We start from the raw sequence: 19,682 nt of genomic DNA, 5'->3' as shown, positions 1-19,682 counted from the left end.
CAGAAAGTTTGAGGATCCAATGGAGTTAGCTGTTTTTGTCAGAAGCACTTTTTAATACTTTTCATTGGTTCAATATTTTTTTTACTAACACACAGATGTAAAGGGTGTTCAATAGCACTGATTCATGGAAAAAAATGCAAAAGCGGAAAAGCTGGTTCCTGCCGGACAACGATATGTTATTGCAATGGCTTCTATTTTAGCATGCTAACTTTTCAGGAAGAGAAAGGCTGTAGGCTAGTTTCTATTAGTTTGGAATCCCCATCGACGATATCATTGGCTGGCAGGTTTCATAGCCCACCAATGAGACGCAGAGTGAATAGACGCAAATTGTGGCGTCGTATAATGAGCGTGGACCTGGCTGGGGGTCCCGCATACCCCCACTGATATAGAGAGCCTGTGTTACCATGCACATCCGTCATCACTGCTCCAAGGCACAGCGGCACATTGTACAGGTAGATTCTCTGGCGCTGCAGTGCGGGAAAAAAAAGTCCCCCATTCCCCCCCCCGACGTTGAAATTTCCCGCGGCCATTGGGTGCGTCGTATGCTTTAATATGTGTGTGTTGTGTGTGTGTGTGTGTGTGTATGTATGTGGGTGGGTGAGTGTGGGTGTGTATGTGGGTGGGAGTGTGTGTGTGTGTGTGTGTGGGGGGGGGGTGCCGGCTACGCTTTTAGCTTTTATAAGATGAAAGAGAAGAATACCTGAGCAGACATGAAGAGGACGGTGCTTGTTGTTGGTGCTCTCATCTTCTACGCACCTCCTTGTCGTTGTTTATAAAAGCCGAATATTTTCCTAGATACAGTAAAAAGTTACATTATCCCCCTCTAAGCCCAGCGATTCCCAACCTGTGGGCCGGGGGCCCACTGGTGGGCCTTGAGGATATTTGCAAGTGGGCCGCCGAATAATTGGCAAAACCCCAAAACATTGTTAAGGTATTTTTTTCTCTAAAAACCTTGAAGAATGAGTTTTCATTGCGATACCGATAAATAAGTACTTACTGTTAGTTCCGTTGATCCAAGCCGGAACACAATCGATCGATTGATCATTAAGATAAAGAATAAATATACAAATATTTTACAAATAAAAAAACATATATTCAAAGATTTGCACACATTTTCACGATTTTTCAAAAATAGCCAAAGACATCTAAAATGACAGATGCTTTCCCGTATTGAATGTGTTGTTAAGTGGTCAGATGGGTGGGCCGCGGACACTTTCAGGATGTTCAAGTAGGCCCTGATCCAGAAAAGGTTGGGAACCACTGCTCTACCCAATATCCATAGGCCTGTTGGAGCTGCACCGAGTGTGTGTGTGTGTGTGTGTGTGTGTGTGTGTGTGTGTGTGTGTGTGTGTGTGTGCTTGCGTGCGTGTATGACTCAACCTTTTAACATCTGTCAGTTATCCAGGCTTGGGGGGTGGGGGGCCTTTGAGCATTGCTTATTGTTTTGTTACTATGACCTCTGACCCCATTTAGCTCCGCCCACACCTGGCCCCGGGGGAAATACCTCCATGCAGAGCTGTTAAGAGACTCTGTCAGACAGACAGGATCTGTCAGACAGACAGGGGACTCTGTCGCACTGCTTAGATTCTAATCGCTTGCTGTGATCCACTCTCCTGGTCTCTGGGTTTGACCTGTGGTGGTACTACGATTCGTTACTTGAGTAAAAGTAGCAATACGGGCAATATAAAAATACTCTGTTACAAGTAAAAGGCCTGTATTCAAAGTAAATCTTTTTCAAAAATCTACAAGCTCACAGCACGTCGCGTTGTGATGTGTCGTGAGCTATTGTCGAATAGCGGAATTATAAAGTAGGGCTTAAGTGGTTAACACATGCATGTTTTGTAATAACAATCTAAATCTACTAAATAACTAGTACAAAGCCTAGTCTAAAGTATTGAAAAACAGAAATACTCGACTAAAGTAAAATTACCGCAACATTGTACTTAAGTACAGTACTAGAGTAAATATACTTTAGTTACTTTCCACCACTGGGTTCAGCCCTTTCTCGCGGTCGCACGGACTGAATGAGCCAGGGCCATTAGGGAATTAAAGGTATCGATTACAAGACTAGCTGGTTTTTGTCGAATGTTTACTAATGGGAATAAGCAAATGCTCATTATTTAGTGCTTGTCCCGGGGAAACGGGAGAAGATAAATGTCTGGTCTGCTTAGTCGACTTTACTCAGGAATGAAGAGTGAAAGGTAGACCAGGGTATAACGACAAAAAGAACCGCAGCAGCATGCATAACTGAAAGCTTATCGTTCCAACCTGCTCTACCAGTGCTGTCATGGCCACTTATGTCAAGTCAAGTCAAATTGTATTAGCTCAATATCACAAAGCATGTCCCAAAGGGCTGTGCATGAAAACAACAGTAAAAGGATAATAAGTAACATAAAAAACAAGCATGCAATGCACATACATAGAGTACATGCACGCATACAAATACACACACACACACACATACACGTACACAAAAGCACTGTAGGCAATTGAAGATTAACTGACTATAAATTTAATGACTGAAATGGAGTACTTGGTTCAGACTAGATGATGCGAAAAGGCATGTTTTGAGTTTAATTTTGAATAAGCTGACTGAGTTAGACTCTCGCATTTGGATAGGGAGACAAGGCTTGATAGAAGAAAGCTCTGCCACCTACTGTTGGTGTGTATAGGGAGCCAGTGTCAGTTTTATTGTCATCACACGATCATCATCATACGAGTTTAACTGATTTTTTTTGTATCAGTTTAAAAACTGAAATGAAAAACAGCATCATGTATTGAAACCCATCAAATAGCAGAAGGTATATAAGTGTTGTGTGAGTGTGTGATGCAGCCTAATGCAGGCAGGAGATGCAGTCAGACGCAGAGGTTGTTAAGGCATGCCAGATGGATTAGCCGATCGCTACAGGGAGGAGGGAGATAGTGGTGCATAGCCATAATGTTGTGGCTTGAGTGTGGAGCAGTGCTTCTCAAACTTTTCTTTTATCACATTTTAAGACCTGAGGCTGATTCTACAAATGCCAAAATTCAACACTTTCAAGATTTTTCAAAAAATAGCAGATGTACAAGCTCGCAGCGAGCACGAAGTTCACATGGTTGCTTATTTCTCTCGCAAAATCTGGCAACACTGACACTGACTTCTGCTATGCGAGCAAAGGAAGTCACACACTCACGGGAATACACACACACACACACACACACACACACACACACACACACACACACACACACACACACACACACACACACACACACAGGAGACATTGGCCAATGTCTTGACACAGGAGACATTGGCCAATCAGATGCAGCAGGCTGAGAAATGGGGTTGCTCGTTAACTCTGTCGGCTAACTACACACACACACACACACACACACACACACACACACACACACACACACACACACACACACACACACACACACACACACACACACACACACACACCAACCCTCCACCTGCACAACACGTGCACACTCCCAAGCTGTCATCTGTTGTCACACGATTCAAATGTGCGGCTTCTTCCAGAAATCCTGTTACCATCTCCTCGTTAATGCTTAACCACTTTGAGCCCTATAGCATCCCTATTCTGGGAATGTCATTACATTCAGCAAAAACACAAGTTGTGAGCTTGTAGGTCGGTTAATTTCATAGACCCCTAGGGGACCCCGGTCAAGGAAGTATAAGTTACACTGCTGCGGATGGTGTGCCGTGTCAAGCGCTGACAATATCCTGATCAAGAGTATAAATCGGGCTTAATCCAGGCACGCATCCGTGAGTTGCGTGCCGTGTTACCCAAGACCATTCTCACCCCCCGGTTCCCACAGGGAAACCTTCGTCAAGGGCAAGTCCTTATCTGTTTTTTTGCCTCTAAACACCGGAGATACTACCGTTACACGCCATGCGCGCCTCATATACAGCAGCTAGGCCCGTGTTGGAACTGGCAGGGCGCTGGGAATCACTTTTCACATTCCAGCTTAGCTCGCTGGCGGCCAGTGGCGGAAGAACTACTCAGATAGTTTTTTAATTTAACCACTTAAACCCCCATATGGTTGAGCGGAGTCCCTCAGGGCTCTATGCTAGTGTGTTTTCAGTTGTCTGTTATTGTGGGGAAAGCTTTTGCTGAAAATAGCCAATCGTCGCAGCGCGACGCGCTGTGAGCTTGTCGATCTGCTATTTTCTGTGAAAGCTTTCGCCACATTACGGATGCTGGGGTTTAAGTGGTTAAGTTATAGAAATACTCTGCTGCAAGAGCCGAAATATTGGCATCAGCATACTTACAGTACCAAAGAAAAAGTCCTAAAAAAAAGTATAAAATAGGGCTTAATTGATTAATGTATGTTTTCTTCTAATAATCTAAAAAGCTACACATTGACTTGACACTGAAGTTATCAAATAATTGTAGTGGAGAAAAAACAAAAGTGCAATATTTGAACTATTGAAAAATGGAACAGTACAGTTACAGTACTTGAGTAAAATGCACTTAAGTTTCTTCCCACCATTCGGCCAGCCGGGGGGCGGGGCGTCTGAACAATCAAAGCCACGAATGCGAAGATGCGTCTTTTGAACAGAGTTGATGATGAATGGAAACGCTTTGTCACGACCGTCCAACACCCAAGGGGACGATTTTAGTTTATACTTTTTCGGGGGGGGGCGGGGGGGGAGGAGGGTGTCTTCTCATGTTTTTGTCTCCGGATAGGCCCTTCCCCTCCCACGTATCAGATCCCCCCCTGTGATTCCTCGGGACACACAGTGTGATCCGAAGAGCAGTGATGTGGTACGGTGGCCATTTTTCATCGCTTTTCCCCTCCTTTGTTCGCCTCAGTTTCAGGGGGGAAAGCGCTGATTATTCATTTAGGGCTTGGGCTCTTCCCCTCTTTTCCCCTGTAATTACATGGTTTAGTCACTCTCCCGGGACCCTGGGGCCTGGCCATTGATCTGCTCCATCTCAATCATGTTGTAACGCGGCCCTAGTGGCACGCACGCATGCACGCATGCACGCGCACACACACACACACACACACACGTTTGTATCACTATACTTGTGAGGACATCAACGTTTTAGGACGGCGATTTTATGAATGCTATCTTTACCGCTTTGTAACATTTTTAACCCTAAAGCCGAAAATAGCGAATCTACAAGCTCACAACGTGTCGCAGTTGCGAGCCGGCTATTTTCTGGTGTGCAACAATGCCGCACAACTAAGATATGAATCAGGCATATCTCTAAAGTCTAATGTCTAATCCTAATCCTAACCTCTATACGTACGTAGTTGTAAGCTTAACACGTACAAATCACTTTTAACTATGAAACAGGAAAATGGTCCTCCTCACGATGTCTATTTCTCACATTCTACTGTACTCGTGGGGACATTTGGCCCTCACAAGTATAGCAATACAAGTACACACACACACACACACACACACACACACGCACACACACACACACACGCACACACGCACACACTACACACAGTATGCTTTTACTTAAGGGAAACTCAGGCAGCGTGGTCGGAAGATCCCAGCAGTGCAGTCAGGGACAAACAGCTGTCTTTCTGTCTTCTAATCATCTCACCATTGTCTTGACTGTTCAACTTGTCCCGGTGCCCCGCTCCATTTATCCTCCACCACCACAGTCCTCCCCATAAAAACAAGTCCCACTGCAGCGCCTCGCTCACAGGCTGTGTGGGATTTACCATTTTCGCAACAAAAGCAAAGCAAAGCATAAACCAAACAAAGCGTCATAAGAGCGATACCCTCCACAATGCAATACTCGGTTCTCATAACTTCTCAAGACATGTGCGTCCCTGGGGGCGCGGGGGGGTTCTATGGCATGTACTGTATATACTTTCCGGCTTCGCCGTGTTTTCCCAAACTGCGGTGGAGTCGACAAGACTAATCGCGGGCCTCGTGCACAAGCAGCTTGTGTTTGTTTACGCGCCGGAGATGCCGCGCTGTGTGAGAGGACAAATAGATGGGGACGGCGATACGACGGCAGATGAGAGCAATGGGGCGGGAGAGACAGAAAGAGGGCGAGGGGGGAAAAGAATAACAAATCTTATAAACAGTGACAGTGATAAGTATTATTTCCTTGATGTGTGGCACTTAACATTCCTGAGGTAGACAGGTAGTGTGGATTCCAGTAGGCGTGTGCAAGCGTCTGCGTATCGGATTTGAGACGTTACCATGCTGACATGGAGCGTGGTGGCACCCTTAACCCTTTAAGACCTGAGACGATTCTTAAAAAAAATCAAAATCCTATGTAAAAAATATTTTTTCACGATTTTTCAAAAATAGCAGATCTACAAGCTCATAGTGCGGCACTCGGTGCCGCGCTATGAGCTTGTAGATCTGCTATTTTTGAATAGCTAAAGAATTCTAAAGTGACACAGATGCGTTCCAGGTCTAAATGGGTTAATGGGCTGTTGGGAGCCGGTCCAATACCTCAGAATTCCTGTGTTTTAAATTACCTGTATCAGGGCTCTGTTATGACTCAGGGGAACATGCCTTTTCTCTCCCTTTCTTTTGAGTACTTAAGCCTCTCTGATTTACCTCAAGGTAATTGCACATTAACGAAGCCACAGCGTTCGTTAAGACAGTCGTTCTCAAACTTTTTCATGTCAAGGACCCTGAAAATAATATGTATTTGCCCACAGACCCCCAATCTGAGAAGATGTTGTGCCAGGGCCCCCCGTAAAAGATTAGTGTTTTCAAAAAATATTCCAACTTCTTAGCCGATGTACTGCACCACTGCGTTAAGAAGAGACCCCTGCCACTGACCGGGGGTGTAGTTTTTACTGACCTGTTGCCCTCCAACATTCAGAATTCCTCAGATATGGCCTGGGGTCACCTCTGAGCTTGCGTTTAGTTTGAGGGACAGCTGCACAGCAGAATCACACAGAATCAAACTAAATAAAAACAGTGTTTCAATTCAGCAGCCAAGTTAACTGTACATCTGTTAATGAGGTAACTGTTTATCCCCCAATATCATGAAGGCTTATTTGACCTTCGAGACAAATAAATAAGTCAATGTCTCAAAAACACGTAGTTACAGCACTTTGGAGCTAGGAGTGGCCTGCTCATAGAGAAGACTGCGATGCATTGTGAGCTTGTAGATGGGCTATTTTCACTGTTTGGAAAAGGGCTTAAGTGGTTAATTCATAATGTACCTATTCCTTTCATAGAAATGTAGTGTAGTAGTCAAAAGTACAATATTTGTCTTTGAAATGTAGTGGCATGGAAAGTCATAATTATCCAAAAATACAAATACTCAAGCAAAGTACAGATACTCAAAATATTATACTTAAAGCTAAACTTTCCTCTTCTACCCCGTATTTGAACCCGGTTTCCTGCGCAAGTGCTGACATTTTTACAATTGAGCTATTAGAGCCGGCCTGCTTGCTCAGGGGATACATTGAATCTTGACCATCAGGTCAGAATTCCTGTCAGATCCTGTCTCTAGGTGAGACATGACCTTTGACATGATATAAATGTCTCAATAGAAGAGCAGGGAGACAAAATACAATCACCCCAATTGTATTATATATACATAAGTATTATGTATGTATTCTATATGTATATATAATTATATTATAAGTTATATTGTATTAACATAATCTACCATATAGATTGGACAAAATAACATTTTATTAATAAAAAAAAAGTTACATAGCTTTAAGTACAATTCTCCACCACTGCTCCTTTTCTCCTTCCCTCTCTCTCTCTCTGTCTTTGTCATGGCTCTGGACCCGTCTCTCCCGATGTCACCGAAATTTATGTCTGTAATTACGCTTCCTTAATAACACAGCGTGCGATGAGCCCCGCGGCAGATCAACCTGCTCGCCTGCCCTCCCTGCCAAGTGGGCCTGCCAAAGCCTGCCGTACGCGTTTGATGTTGTTTTCCGTCGAAAACCACGTATGTCCAACACTGTTACTTTTCAGCAAATGTATAAAAGAACCTGTGTTCCAATGGATCCATTGTAGTTATGTATTATTTTAGTCACAAGCTCTTGTTAATACTTTTCAGCGGTTACATATTCCTAAACCCACACACATTATTTAACCTCTCTCGCTCTTTCACGTAATTTATAAAAATAAAATAAAAACAGATCTACAAGCTGACAACGTGTTGCATCGCATAGCGTTGCAGTGCATATTATGATGAAGTAGGGCATTCATTTATGAAAACACACACAAAGTTGAAATATGGAGATACGAGGTTTCTGCCCGACTGCAATGTTTTGCTTGTTATGTGTTGTCCCTGTCTCTCTCTCTGTGTGTTTCTCTCTCTGTCTCCGTCTCTCTCTCTCTCTCTCTCTCTCTCTCTCTCTCTCTCTCTCTCTCTCTCTCTCTCTCTCTCTCTCTCTCTGATGTGTTTAGGGTCGTCACGGTCATTGCATGTGCGTCTCCAGGGCTGTCCTAGCCGTGGTACAACAGTATACATACAGGCAGGCCGGCAGACAAACAGACATGAACATGGTTGTTTTGTCTGCCGCTGCCTTTTGACAACAATGCGCTGCATTGTGGGTAGTGGCTAACTCTCTAGTGGTTCTCAAAGTGGGGTCCAGCAAAATGTTGAGTTAATATACTGTAGCATCAAAGTCAAGTTTAACCACTTTAACCATACATGGTTCGGCTATTTGAAAATAGCAGATCCACAAGCTCACGGCAATATCTTTTGAAACTTTTTAACAACACACATCTTGTATGGGGGTCCCTGGCACAGCACAAAATATTTTCTGACGGGGGGGTCCGCGGACAGAACCACTGGGCTAACTAACTGCCACGTGGGGGCACCCCCGCCGCCGCCGGTATTTCTCACTCGGCGTGAAGCGCACCCACCCCTCGCTGTGATCTCCCCAGGGGGTCGACTGCTCTGGTCTGGGCCGACTGGTACATTTACACACCTCTAACCCCCCCCCCCCCCCCCCCTCCTCTCCCCTCTGGCTTGTTAAACCCCCGAATTCCACTGCTTCGTCTTTGAAGTGCGTCGAGTGTGTTTGTGCGTTCCTTTTATTACATGTGAAGATATTTGCACTTGTTGCGCCTGTGAAGCAGATGTGTCAACGGAGGAACAATGCTCTGGGGTTGTTTTGTTTTTTTCCAACTGCAACTGTTTTCTTTTTCTTTTGTTTATTAACCACTTTATTAACCACTTAAACCCTCTAGTCTAGACTTAGTCAATTGGACCTGAGTTAGCTCTGTACTTGGACTGCTTTTTTCTGTCTACTCCAAATCTGCGTTGTGAGTTTTTGCTAATGCCCCCCCCCCCCCCCAGAATATGGATGCTGGGGTTCAAGTGGTTAAAGGAGCACTTCACCCATTTTCAACTTATCTTCATATAATTGGTCCTCACTAATTCTCATTATAAGATGGCACCGTTTCTGCCACTCTGTGTCTCAGATGAGGGCTGTGGACAGTTCAGAAACCTGCCTACCAGTGACATCATCGGGAGACAAGATTTCAAACTTGTTTCTTTAATGGAAGAACAATGGCCTCTATTTCGGCACGCCAACTTTCCAGGAAGAGAAAGGCTTTTAGCGTGAAATCCACATCGATGATGTCTTTGGGATGTCTTTGGTAGGCAGGTCTCTGAACTGTCCACAGCCCACCAAATGACGAAACTAGTCGACTAATAATGAGCATTAGTAAGACCAATTATACGAAGATTAGGTGCTCCTTTGAGGCAGCGTTTGCAGGGCATGGGGGTGGGGGTGGAGGCTGTGGGGGGGGGGGGGGTTATCGGAGAATGCCGCCTTCCTTCCTTCCATCTCCGGTTCCATGGAGGACCGCTGCTGCGATACGATCCCTCCACCTGCCGCCGCGTTTTGGCGGTCCCATCGCTGTGCATTAGCCCCTGGGACCAAGATGAGCACAAAGACAGATAAACTGACTGTAGTCTGCAATCTTCTTGTCAAAGCCCAGTGAAAAAAGAGGCCTGCTGCACTTTAATCTGGCTCGCGGGCCCTGCAGTAGCACCCCACCCACCACACACACACACACACACACACACACACACACACACACACACACACACACACACACACACACACACACACACACACACACACAGCTTTTTCTTTTTCAACACGCTCTATTGAAGTGGTACCTGCCTGCCTTGCTCAGTGGGAGGTTGCCGGTTCTTCACCAGGTGTTTATCTCTCCTTCGCTGACCTGGGGGGGGGGGGGGGGGGTTATTATTGATATGACCTCATCACACAGATAGCAGATCTACAAGCACAACACGTTGTGAGCTGTAGATTGCCTATTTTCACTACTTTTACATGCCACCATTAAAACGAAGTACAATACAGAGCTTAAGTGGTTCTTCATACTAATCAATTAAGTCAATTATAAAGAATCTATCTAGAACTTTTTTTGTGTCGCTTTGTTACATGAGCATGGTTAAGTCGGTTATTGGTTCTACATTTCGGTTTTCGATATATTTTCGGTTAAGTGCCCAGCCCTATAGTCTCAGCCTTAAAATATGAAGCACCTATTCATTGGCCCGCATTTCCCCATAAACTGTCACATTTGCCTCTTAACTCGTGGTATAATCTGGTACAAGCAGTGCTGTGCCTTCACTCTAAATGATGCACAGCGTCATATTAATCCTCTCATAAAGCCTGGGCTGGATGGGCCTGTAAAGAAAACTGAAAAAACGGTATATTTGGTGTGATTTATAGCTGGTCTGAGGGAGTTGGAACACGCGGTGGTGAACTTTTAAGTGATGACTCTTAGCGTCCTCATCTGTCAAACGCTGTTCCTTCTCTCAGCGGCAAATCACCACGCCGGCCAAGAGCTCGCTGGTCACTTTGCGGTCAGGAAAACGTGGGTGAGACGCAGGGAGTGTCCCAGAATCTCTCTCTCTCTATTTCTCGCTCTGTCTCTTTAGCACTGTCCTCTCCTTAACCGCGTAAAGCCCTTACATCAGCGATTCCCACCAGCGGGCCGGGCCGTGAGGATGTCGCAAGTGGGCCCCCAAATAATTGGCAAAACACTAAGATTTTAAATATAATATAATAACATATCGGTGGTATTTTTTCCTTGGAAAACAAAATGTTTTCTTTGTGATACCGATAAATGGGAGCTTAAAGGAGTAGTTTAATAGTATGACTTATTTTCTATCAATTACACACCCCGTAAAGCCTTGAATACATTTCTTTAGTTTTTGTTGCATTCCTAAGCCAATAATTTGATGACCGGCAGAGTAGGAGGCGGTAGGAGTCTCCTACTGGAAACTCCGCCGGTCATCAAATTATTGGCTTAGGAATCTCCATGAATTCAAGGCTTCATTGGGTGTGTAATGGGTGAACTACTCCTTTAAGTATACTATGTTAGTTCCTCTGATCCAAGCCCGATCGATTGATCACTAAAGTAAACATGCTCTGAAAATGCACACGGCCCACCCATTATGACCATATGAAGTGGTCAGATGGGTGGGCGCGTTGCAACGCGCTGTGAGCTTGTAGATCTTCTATTTTTGCAGAATGTTGGCCTATTATGCCCAGAATAGGGACTCTTAGGGTTCATGTGGTCAAGCGTTTAAACACTATCAAGAGCTTGGCCTCTCTCAGACAGAGAGTGTTTCCCATGGTGTTTATGCAGCAGTGCTATTGTGACTGCCGTCAGGTTTACGTTGGCAACACCACCAGTCCCCAGTCACGAGTGTGTGGTCTTCATAGTGACTCATAGTCATCCTGGTTTTCACAACAACAACAACAACAACAACAGAAAGAAAAAAAATACTGAAAAATGTAAGAACAAAAAACAACCTGAAGCTTAATGTGGCTCAATGGCCTCAAATAAAACTGGAACATTCCTGTTTCTAGTTGGACCATACGCTTCTCAAACATCTTTGTGGTGGTACAGATAGTTGAAATAAACCATCCCACTTGACCTTTGATGATCGCAACAATAAAGCTCACGCTGAATTCAAACCAGCAGCTGCTAGCGATTGCCTGTAGTGCAGACATTTGCAAAATGCAATAAAATATTGCGTGTCCGAGCCGAAGTATGAGTGACACCCTCATAAATGTTGAATGTTAGATGAGTTGTGCACCAGTGAGAGCTCCAGCCCCCCGAGCAGATCAAAGCCAGCAGTTTGTATAACGATTTAAACATTTTAGGTAAGACTCAATCTTGATTAATTTCACACCTACACCTGCTAATTTGAAACGTTATCAATATTCACTGCTTCCGTTCAGAGCACATCGCGCTTCTGATTAGCTACTTCTGTGTCATACCACACAGCGGCAGAGTTAAAGTTGAGCTTTTCTCGGTTGCTCCTGTCCATAGATAATGCATTCAATCTCGTCGCTTTCTCAGACGTCAGTGAAAGACTGAAAAATCTGCTGGTGTGAATTAAGTGTCACCCCAGGCCCCCAACATACGCATAGCAGTCTGTCTCTCTCCTTTAATGAGTTATTTTGGTCCCTTCTGTTGGATTATACAAATCCAATTAATAAGAAGGAACAGCTTTTGGGCAAACATTTTCACATTCACAGTGGAACTTAATTGGAGATGAGACATTGACTTTTGTTTATTGAATTCATCTCACCTGGGAAGATTGGAAAGTGAAAGAAGAGTAAACAGTAAAGCCATTTTAATCACAAATGAAGAAGCAATCGGATGTGGGATGTTCAATTTGCTGCTGTTGCACTTGACTTGATGTCCCAATGGGCTGTTCATCCAAATTTGGACAGCTTCCCACCCATTACACTACCCTCCCTCCCTCCCTTCCACCATGAAACCTTCATTTTGTCTCCACTGCCCTCCTGAAGGATGTCTTTGACTTAGCCGGTCCCAGCATCTTCTCTAATATTAACAGCTCAGTGGCCGCTGGTACCGTTCCATCTAGGGCTATAAAAAATAAATATCCTGATTATTTCAAACTTTTTGATTACAATTAATGAATGATTTTAAACATTTCTAAATAGCAGATATCTATTTTTACACCCCCCCCCCCCCCCATTGTTACACAGTATAATATAGGGTTACGTTGATAATCATTAGAACTTTTTTTGTCGATTCGTTGGGGGGAAAAACTGCTTTTCCATTTTAAGATTAAGTTGGTTATTGGTTCTAAATGTCAGTTTTGATATATTTTCAGTTAATTGCCCAGCCCTATATTTCCTCTAAAAAAACAACAACTCTGACCTTTCCCTGCCCACTAACTACAGACCTATCTCTAAGCTAACATTCCTGTTGTTACAGATCCCCAGAAAGGTCATCTTCACTCAACTACTGCCCTACCTACACAAACAATATCATGGAGAGATTTCAGACAGGCTTATGACAGCAAAGAATCAGTTTTCTGAAAATCTTCACGTTTTTATTAATTGTTTTTTTTTGTATAATAATGTTACTATAATAGCAAAATGGGTGTGTTGTTCGATACTATGGATCACAGCATCTCCCTACACCGCCTCCAGTGCAGGGCTGGTGTTGACTGCACTGACTTGAACTGGTTCCCATTCCACTGTTATTCTGATGACACATATCTTTTATCTCCCCCTGAAACCAAAGCGCCAGTCCAAACTAGTCAGCCTTATGAACTGCATTGAGGACATAAAGTGTTGGATGGCACAAAACGTCCTACAGCTGAATGAAAGCAAGTTTGAAGTTGTTCCGTTTGGCCCCCATGATTCTGTCAGTCAGATAAAAAAGGTATTGGCAACCTGTCCACCCTTGTTAAGCCCCATGTCAAAAACCTTGGTGTGCTGCTCTCTGATACTGCCTTTAAGTTTGACGAGCAGCTAATGCAGTAGTAAAAGCCAGTTATATCCAGATCCGTACCGTCGCCGTGTCTCTCTGTCCAAGACCTTGAGAAAATCATCCACACCCTCATATCATCCCGCTTGGATTGCTGCACTTCCCTATACACTGTCCCTGTTGTCCCTGCAACTGGTCCAAAACGCAGCGGCCGGGCTCATAAAACGTGGGTCATGACAGAAAGAACAAGAAGGCGGATACAAGCGGCCGAAATGGGTTTTCTCAGGAGGTTGGCCGGCATCTACCTTAAGGATAGGGTGAGAGGCTCTGTCATTCGTGAGAGACTTTTGATTGATTGAATACTTTATAAACAAGTATGTTAACAGTACAGGCAGTACAGTAACAGGTAAATGCTAAAAGGATTACACAAACAAATCCAGGGAGCTGGTGGTCCTGATGAATTGCACTCAATTCATCAGTAATACATAATACATACAATACAATACAACCATTTGTACAGTGTACACTTGGTTTGGTCATCTATCATGGCTGAATCCTTCTAGGCACTCCCAGCTGGGTTAGAACTTAGAAGAGATGGATGGATGGATGGACAGACAGGCTCCTGGCGGGTACGCGGAAGGGGGACCATGTTACCCCTATCCTGTCCTCTCTACATTGGCTGCTAGTACAGTTTACAGTTGAGTTTGAGATTTGCATGATCGTTTACAAAGTTCTAAATGGGTTGGCCCCCTCCTACATCGCTGACCTTTTAACCCCTCCTCCTACCCCCAGGGTAGCAGCAGGGGTTAACCGATCACCCTCTGAGTGACTCAGGGGGCTTGGTATTTATGATTTAGCTACCTTCTGGTCTGTGTACAGCACTGGACAACAAGTGTTGTTTTCAATTACCAGAGGTTCTGGCTACTATGCGGCCCTCACACATACAGTACGTTGCGCCGCCAATCCGACCAACACACTCCATATTTGGGCGTAGCTGCATTGGGAACTCCTTGTGGTCATGGACAGTCAAATGGCACAGGTCTGGTATCTATTGTTTAGAGTACAGCTTGGTCCCGTGACACGAACAATGTCCCCTCTTATCTTTTGTATATAACTAGGCTCTCTCTCCCTGTTTCTACTGCCCCACCACCCACCCTGAATGTTTAACGTACCTCTCCCATGAGCTCATGAATTAACCTTCTATCTTATAACGTGACGTGTCTCAGACGCCGTTTGCCTCAGCAACTACTAATTGATGCAGAATTCCACGACACCAGACAATATACATATTCTAGATTCCATCACTCTTGTTATGACTCAAACGTCCCTATGCCCTCCACTCACCCCTCCCTCGGTCCTTCTCTACCTCTCTTCCCATCTCCTCCCCCCTCTTTCCTCTTCTGTCAGGCTCACATTTGCGTCTATGTCTAGGCCACTGGCACAAAAACCAGAAGCCACAAAATGTTGGTTAGATACGTATTTCCTTCTTTTTCCTCTGGGCTGGTGGTGGCATCAGTCGGACACAGTGTGTCACCATAGACGTAGACGTTCCTGGAGGTGGGCCTGCGTCCGTCTCCACTCGTAAAACCATGACAATCTCAAAGGGAGCAATGAGCCCCATACAAGGTTCCACAACCTGCGGGCGTGTGATGTCTTTTATAAAAACTGCTCGGGAACCATGCAAGTTGGGAATGGATGCCCCACCCGGTTATGCAATACCCATTGTACGTCTGTCTGTCTGTTCCCTTTTATGCCCATATATGGAGATCTCTGTATCTGTCTGTCTGGATGAAACTTGTGAAAATAGCGCCGCATTGCGATGCATCGTGAGCTTGTAGATCGGCTATTTTAGCTCGTTTTAAAACAATTTGAAGGAAAAACGCCAAATTAAAATGTTCAATTTCCCAAAATCGAGTTTCTATTTTTTATAATGAATGAAATGGATTAGTTTGATGAACTGTTGCATCTCTATGTGTGTCCCACAGTGCCAGGGAACCTGGGCTGCTTCAAAGACAGCGGTGACCCTCCCACCCTGACAGGGACCAGCGAGACCTCCAACAAGCTCACCATCCAGAACTGCATCAGCTTCTGCAGGAAACAGCGATACAAGGTGACATGTTTTATAACTGTTTTTTTTTTTACCACTTGAACCCCAGCATCCAAATTCTGTGGTGGGGCCATTAGCCAAAAATAGCAGATCTATGATAAACGATAACATTGATTTGAAGTCTTAACGCCCAGCCGTAATGTAAGATAATTGTTTTAATTGCAAGTATAGATATTGCGCATGTGTTTCTCCGATTTGTACTGTATGCCTCTGGGCTCTCTCCTACGCACCTGTCTCCTTTTATAGGTGTGTGCAGAACATAGCGTCCCTATATTTAATTCCCTAAAAGGAACATTAAGCAACCGCAGTGATCAGGCGAGCTGTAATGGGCCAGGCTGTCATTTTGTTGAAGTATATTTCCTGATGAATGAACAGACAGTGATGCCCGGCGCGGTTATGAGTAGTCTCCACTCTTAAGCGCTGCAACTGAACCTCCGGTTTCAAGCCGGGCCGAGCGTTAGATGACAAATCATGCTCGGCAATCAAGGCTGACAGCTGGAAATGAACAATTATTGTTCCTCAACGCAACTCGCTGGGTCTGGTATCGGTTGCCACATCTGTAAACCATGCTAGGTTGCTCATCCTCTCTCTCTCTCTCTCTCTCTCTCTCTCTCTCTCTCTCTCTCTCTCTCTCTCTCTCTCTCTCTCTCTCTTTCTCAACACATCCGGGTTGAGCTCCCCCAGAATTAGACCCTCTGTAACAGAGACATTACCCCCCCCCCCACCCCGCACGCGTGTGTTATATCTGGGTAGTGGTGCAAGAAGTACTCAGATTTATTTTACTTAGGCCTATAGAAAAAGGCCTGTATTCATAATTATACTTAAAAGTATTTAAGTATTGGCATCAAAATATACGTAATAGTGCCAAAGTGAAAGCACTCAAATTTGTAATCTTTTTTGAAATAGCAGATCTACAAGCTCACAACAGGTTGCAATGCATCGCGTCTTGAGCTTGTAGATATTTTCTAAAGCCTAAGTGTACGATAGGGCTCAAGCGCTTAATGTATGTTTGTTATGTCAAATCATTGTGGTTGAGTGAAAACTTACCTCTGAGACATAGTGGAGTAGATGCTTAAAGTGTGAAAAATTGAAATACTCCAGGAGAGTAAAAGTACCTTGACATTGCACTAACAGTTTTCGAGTAAATGTACTTGATTACTTTTCACCACTGCGTGGTACGCCGTCATCTGCCTCTCTGTTTAGTCATCCGCTTACTGTCACTAAGCGTCACGAATGCAGATCCGCAGCAGGAAATGCAGGTCCCATGGGGCTGCGTCACAATGAGCCTGTCTGAATGTCTGATGAGTTAGTGAGTGATTCAGAAGAACCACCCACCAACCCACCCACCCACCCACAACCTCCATGCCCCCCAAAACGTCTCGCCCGTGAATCGCTTGGTAATTCGCCCCCCACTAGACAAGAGGAATTCATGTTGGTGTTCCCAAGCTATTTCTTCATCTGTAAAAATGCAGCGAGGAAGTCGGCTTGACACATGTTGGCTTGGCAAGAGGCGAGAGAGTATAGAGAGCCTCCATAAATTCCTATTCCATGAGGAAAGGGGGCAGAGTGGGAAATGATGCAGTACCTTCAATTGTGTGAATTCATTTAGTGGCAGAAAATTGCACAATGGCATCCCTTTCAACAGGAGACAATAGCGCTTTTGACTACGACCGGGGCCTGGCGGTGGTCGGGGTCAAGATATGTGATGGTTTCTGACGGTTTCGCATTCCTCGTCACAGCGCAGTCAGTACCAGTTTCATTGTTTTGATTTTAAATGATTGTTGCACACTTGGTGCTATTGATTTAAAGTCAGCTCATAGTCATAGGAGAAACTATAGACCAAGGTCAGTCAGAGACATTTATTAACAATGTCAACATGGGATCATGAACTACAGCATTAGCACAGAAACTAATGACTATAGACACAAATAAATTATGTTATTTTGTTTCTCCATAGCGAAGAGAGCAGTCCAAAGTCCAAACCTTATATCCACACAAGAACTCTGGAGTCCCTATCCTGCTGTGAACATTCTGCGGAAATGGCTCCAAACGTGTTGTTGTGATCGTGTAGATCTACTTGTAAATCCAGATCTGCTATTTTTGAACAGCGGGAAACATTTTGTGTAGCGGGAAAAAAGGAGGGCTCCATGGATAGACCCCTGGGGGCAGTGGTGTGTTCTAGGTTTTTTCGGAGGGCATACGATAATCATTCCCTGCACGACATGCGCGTGGTCGTGGTCATACGCTCATGCATGGTCAATGGATTAAATGGTCCTTGAGAGGGGTCCCCAGCATAATATGTTTAAAAACTTTAAACCTATATACGTCGGCTTCAAAAAATCTTGGAATATTTTCGGATGGGGTTCCGCAGCCAAATGCATTTTCATTTGGGGGACATTTGAGAACCGCCGTGCTAAACGCCTCTTGTGGTCCACAGCTGGCTGGAATGGAGTCGGGTTACGCCTGCTTCTGTGGCAACGACCAGGACCTCCGTACCCACGGCGAGGCGCCCAGCATGGAGTGCAACCACGTGTGCTTCGGTGACCACACCCAACCGTGCGGCGGAGACGGATGGGTCATCATCTTTGACAGTGAGTATGGGATGAACGTTATCTACTCCATAAATGATCTCTCGGGTCAGCCGCAGCATCATTGGTCCAAATCTATTCTATTTCATCGAGCCACTTATGTATACTGTAATTTGTGATGAATGAAAACTATGTCTTCTATATCATTATCTAATTTGATCAGACATATTTTAACACATGATGTAAAGAACCTGTTCTCATGAACCTGTTATTGAAAAGTCTAACTTAAAGGAGGAGTTCACCCAAAAAATGATTTATTTTCTATCAATTGCACACCCCATGAAGCCTTGAATACATGGATTTATTTTGTTTTTTGTCGCATTCCTAAGCCAATAATTTGATGCCCGGCTGTATTTCGGGTAGGAGACACAAATAATCTACTTTGTGTCTCCTACCGGATACATTAGCTGGTAGGAGACAGGAATCAAATTATTAGCTAAGGAATGCGACAAAAACACAAATAAATCCATGGATTCAAGGCTTCATGGGGTGTGCAATTGATAGAAAATAAGTCATTTTTTGGGTGAACTACTCCTTTAACTAAATAACGTCATAAATAACAGTTGGCTGCATTTTGACATCACAAGAGCAATATATGATTATCTATCCCACTGGTTCCCAACGTCGGGTCCGGGGACCACCAGGGGGCCAAATGGACCCTTGCTCAGAGTTAAATGAACACTGACGATTTTACAATGTAGACTGGGGTCACAGAGATAAAAGGGGGCCCATAGCCTAATGCATATCAAACTGGGGGTTCTTGAAATAATAATGCTAAAAGGTTGAGAATCACTGATTTATCTATGATCTGTTCTGTATCTCTGACCATGATCCCCTCTCTCCTCCTTGTGCTCTCTCTCTCCTGTCCAGCGCGAGTCGGGGCGTGCGGTGGGAACTACTCTTCTCCCTCGGGTGTCGTCTACTCCCCGGACTTCCCCGACAAGTACAACGCCGGCCGTGTCTGTTACTGGACCATCCATGTAGGCACCTCCATTCTTTGCTGATATTAGGGATTGTTCTATCGATTACTTTTTTGATTGATCGAATAATCAAGAAAAAAAAATAATAACCTACGTTTATTTTCTACTTTGTTGCACAACAGTGTCCTGCAAAAACTCTGAAAATAGCCGATCTATAAGTTCAATTGTGGTCCAAGCTCGCGAGCATGGACATAGCTATTTTCTCAATTTTGGATTGTTATTTTTTTCTACAATTTGCTTTTTACCTTTTGCATAATGACATGCCCAAAATAGGGATGAATTATTAATGGATTATT

At 44.4% G+C, this 19,682-nt stretch overlaps 1 protein-coding gene across 2 annotated transcripts in view; it reads left to right on the top strand.

Annotated features, from left to right (window-relative positions):
• Positions 1-19,682, top strand: part of kremen1 (kringle containing transmembrane protein 1) — a 75,999-nt gene that overhangs the window by 45,874 nt on the left and 10,443 nt on the right. For both annotated transcript variants that reach the window (XM_084053964.1, XM_084053963.1), the window contains exons 4-6: positions 15,697-15,821; positions 18,256-18,409; positions 19,277-19,386. In XM_084053964.1, the coding sequence (XP_083910090.1) occupies positions 15,697-15,821; positions 18,256-18,409; positions 19,277-19,386 (389 nt within the window). The remainder of the gene's footprint in view (positions 1-15,696; positions 15,822-18,255; positions 18,410-19,276; positions 19,387-19,682) is intronic.

Source organism: Gymnoscopelus microlampas, assembly GCF_963454915.1.
Source record: "Gymnoscopelus microlampas genome assembly, chromosome: 4".
Classification (NCBI taxonomy): domain Eukaryota; kingdom Metazoa; phylum Chordata; class Actinopteri; order Myctophiformes; family Myctophidae; genus Gymnoscopelus; species Gymnoscopelus microlampas.
This window is presented reverse-complemented; position numbering and strand designations above follow the sequence as displayed.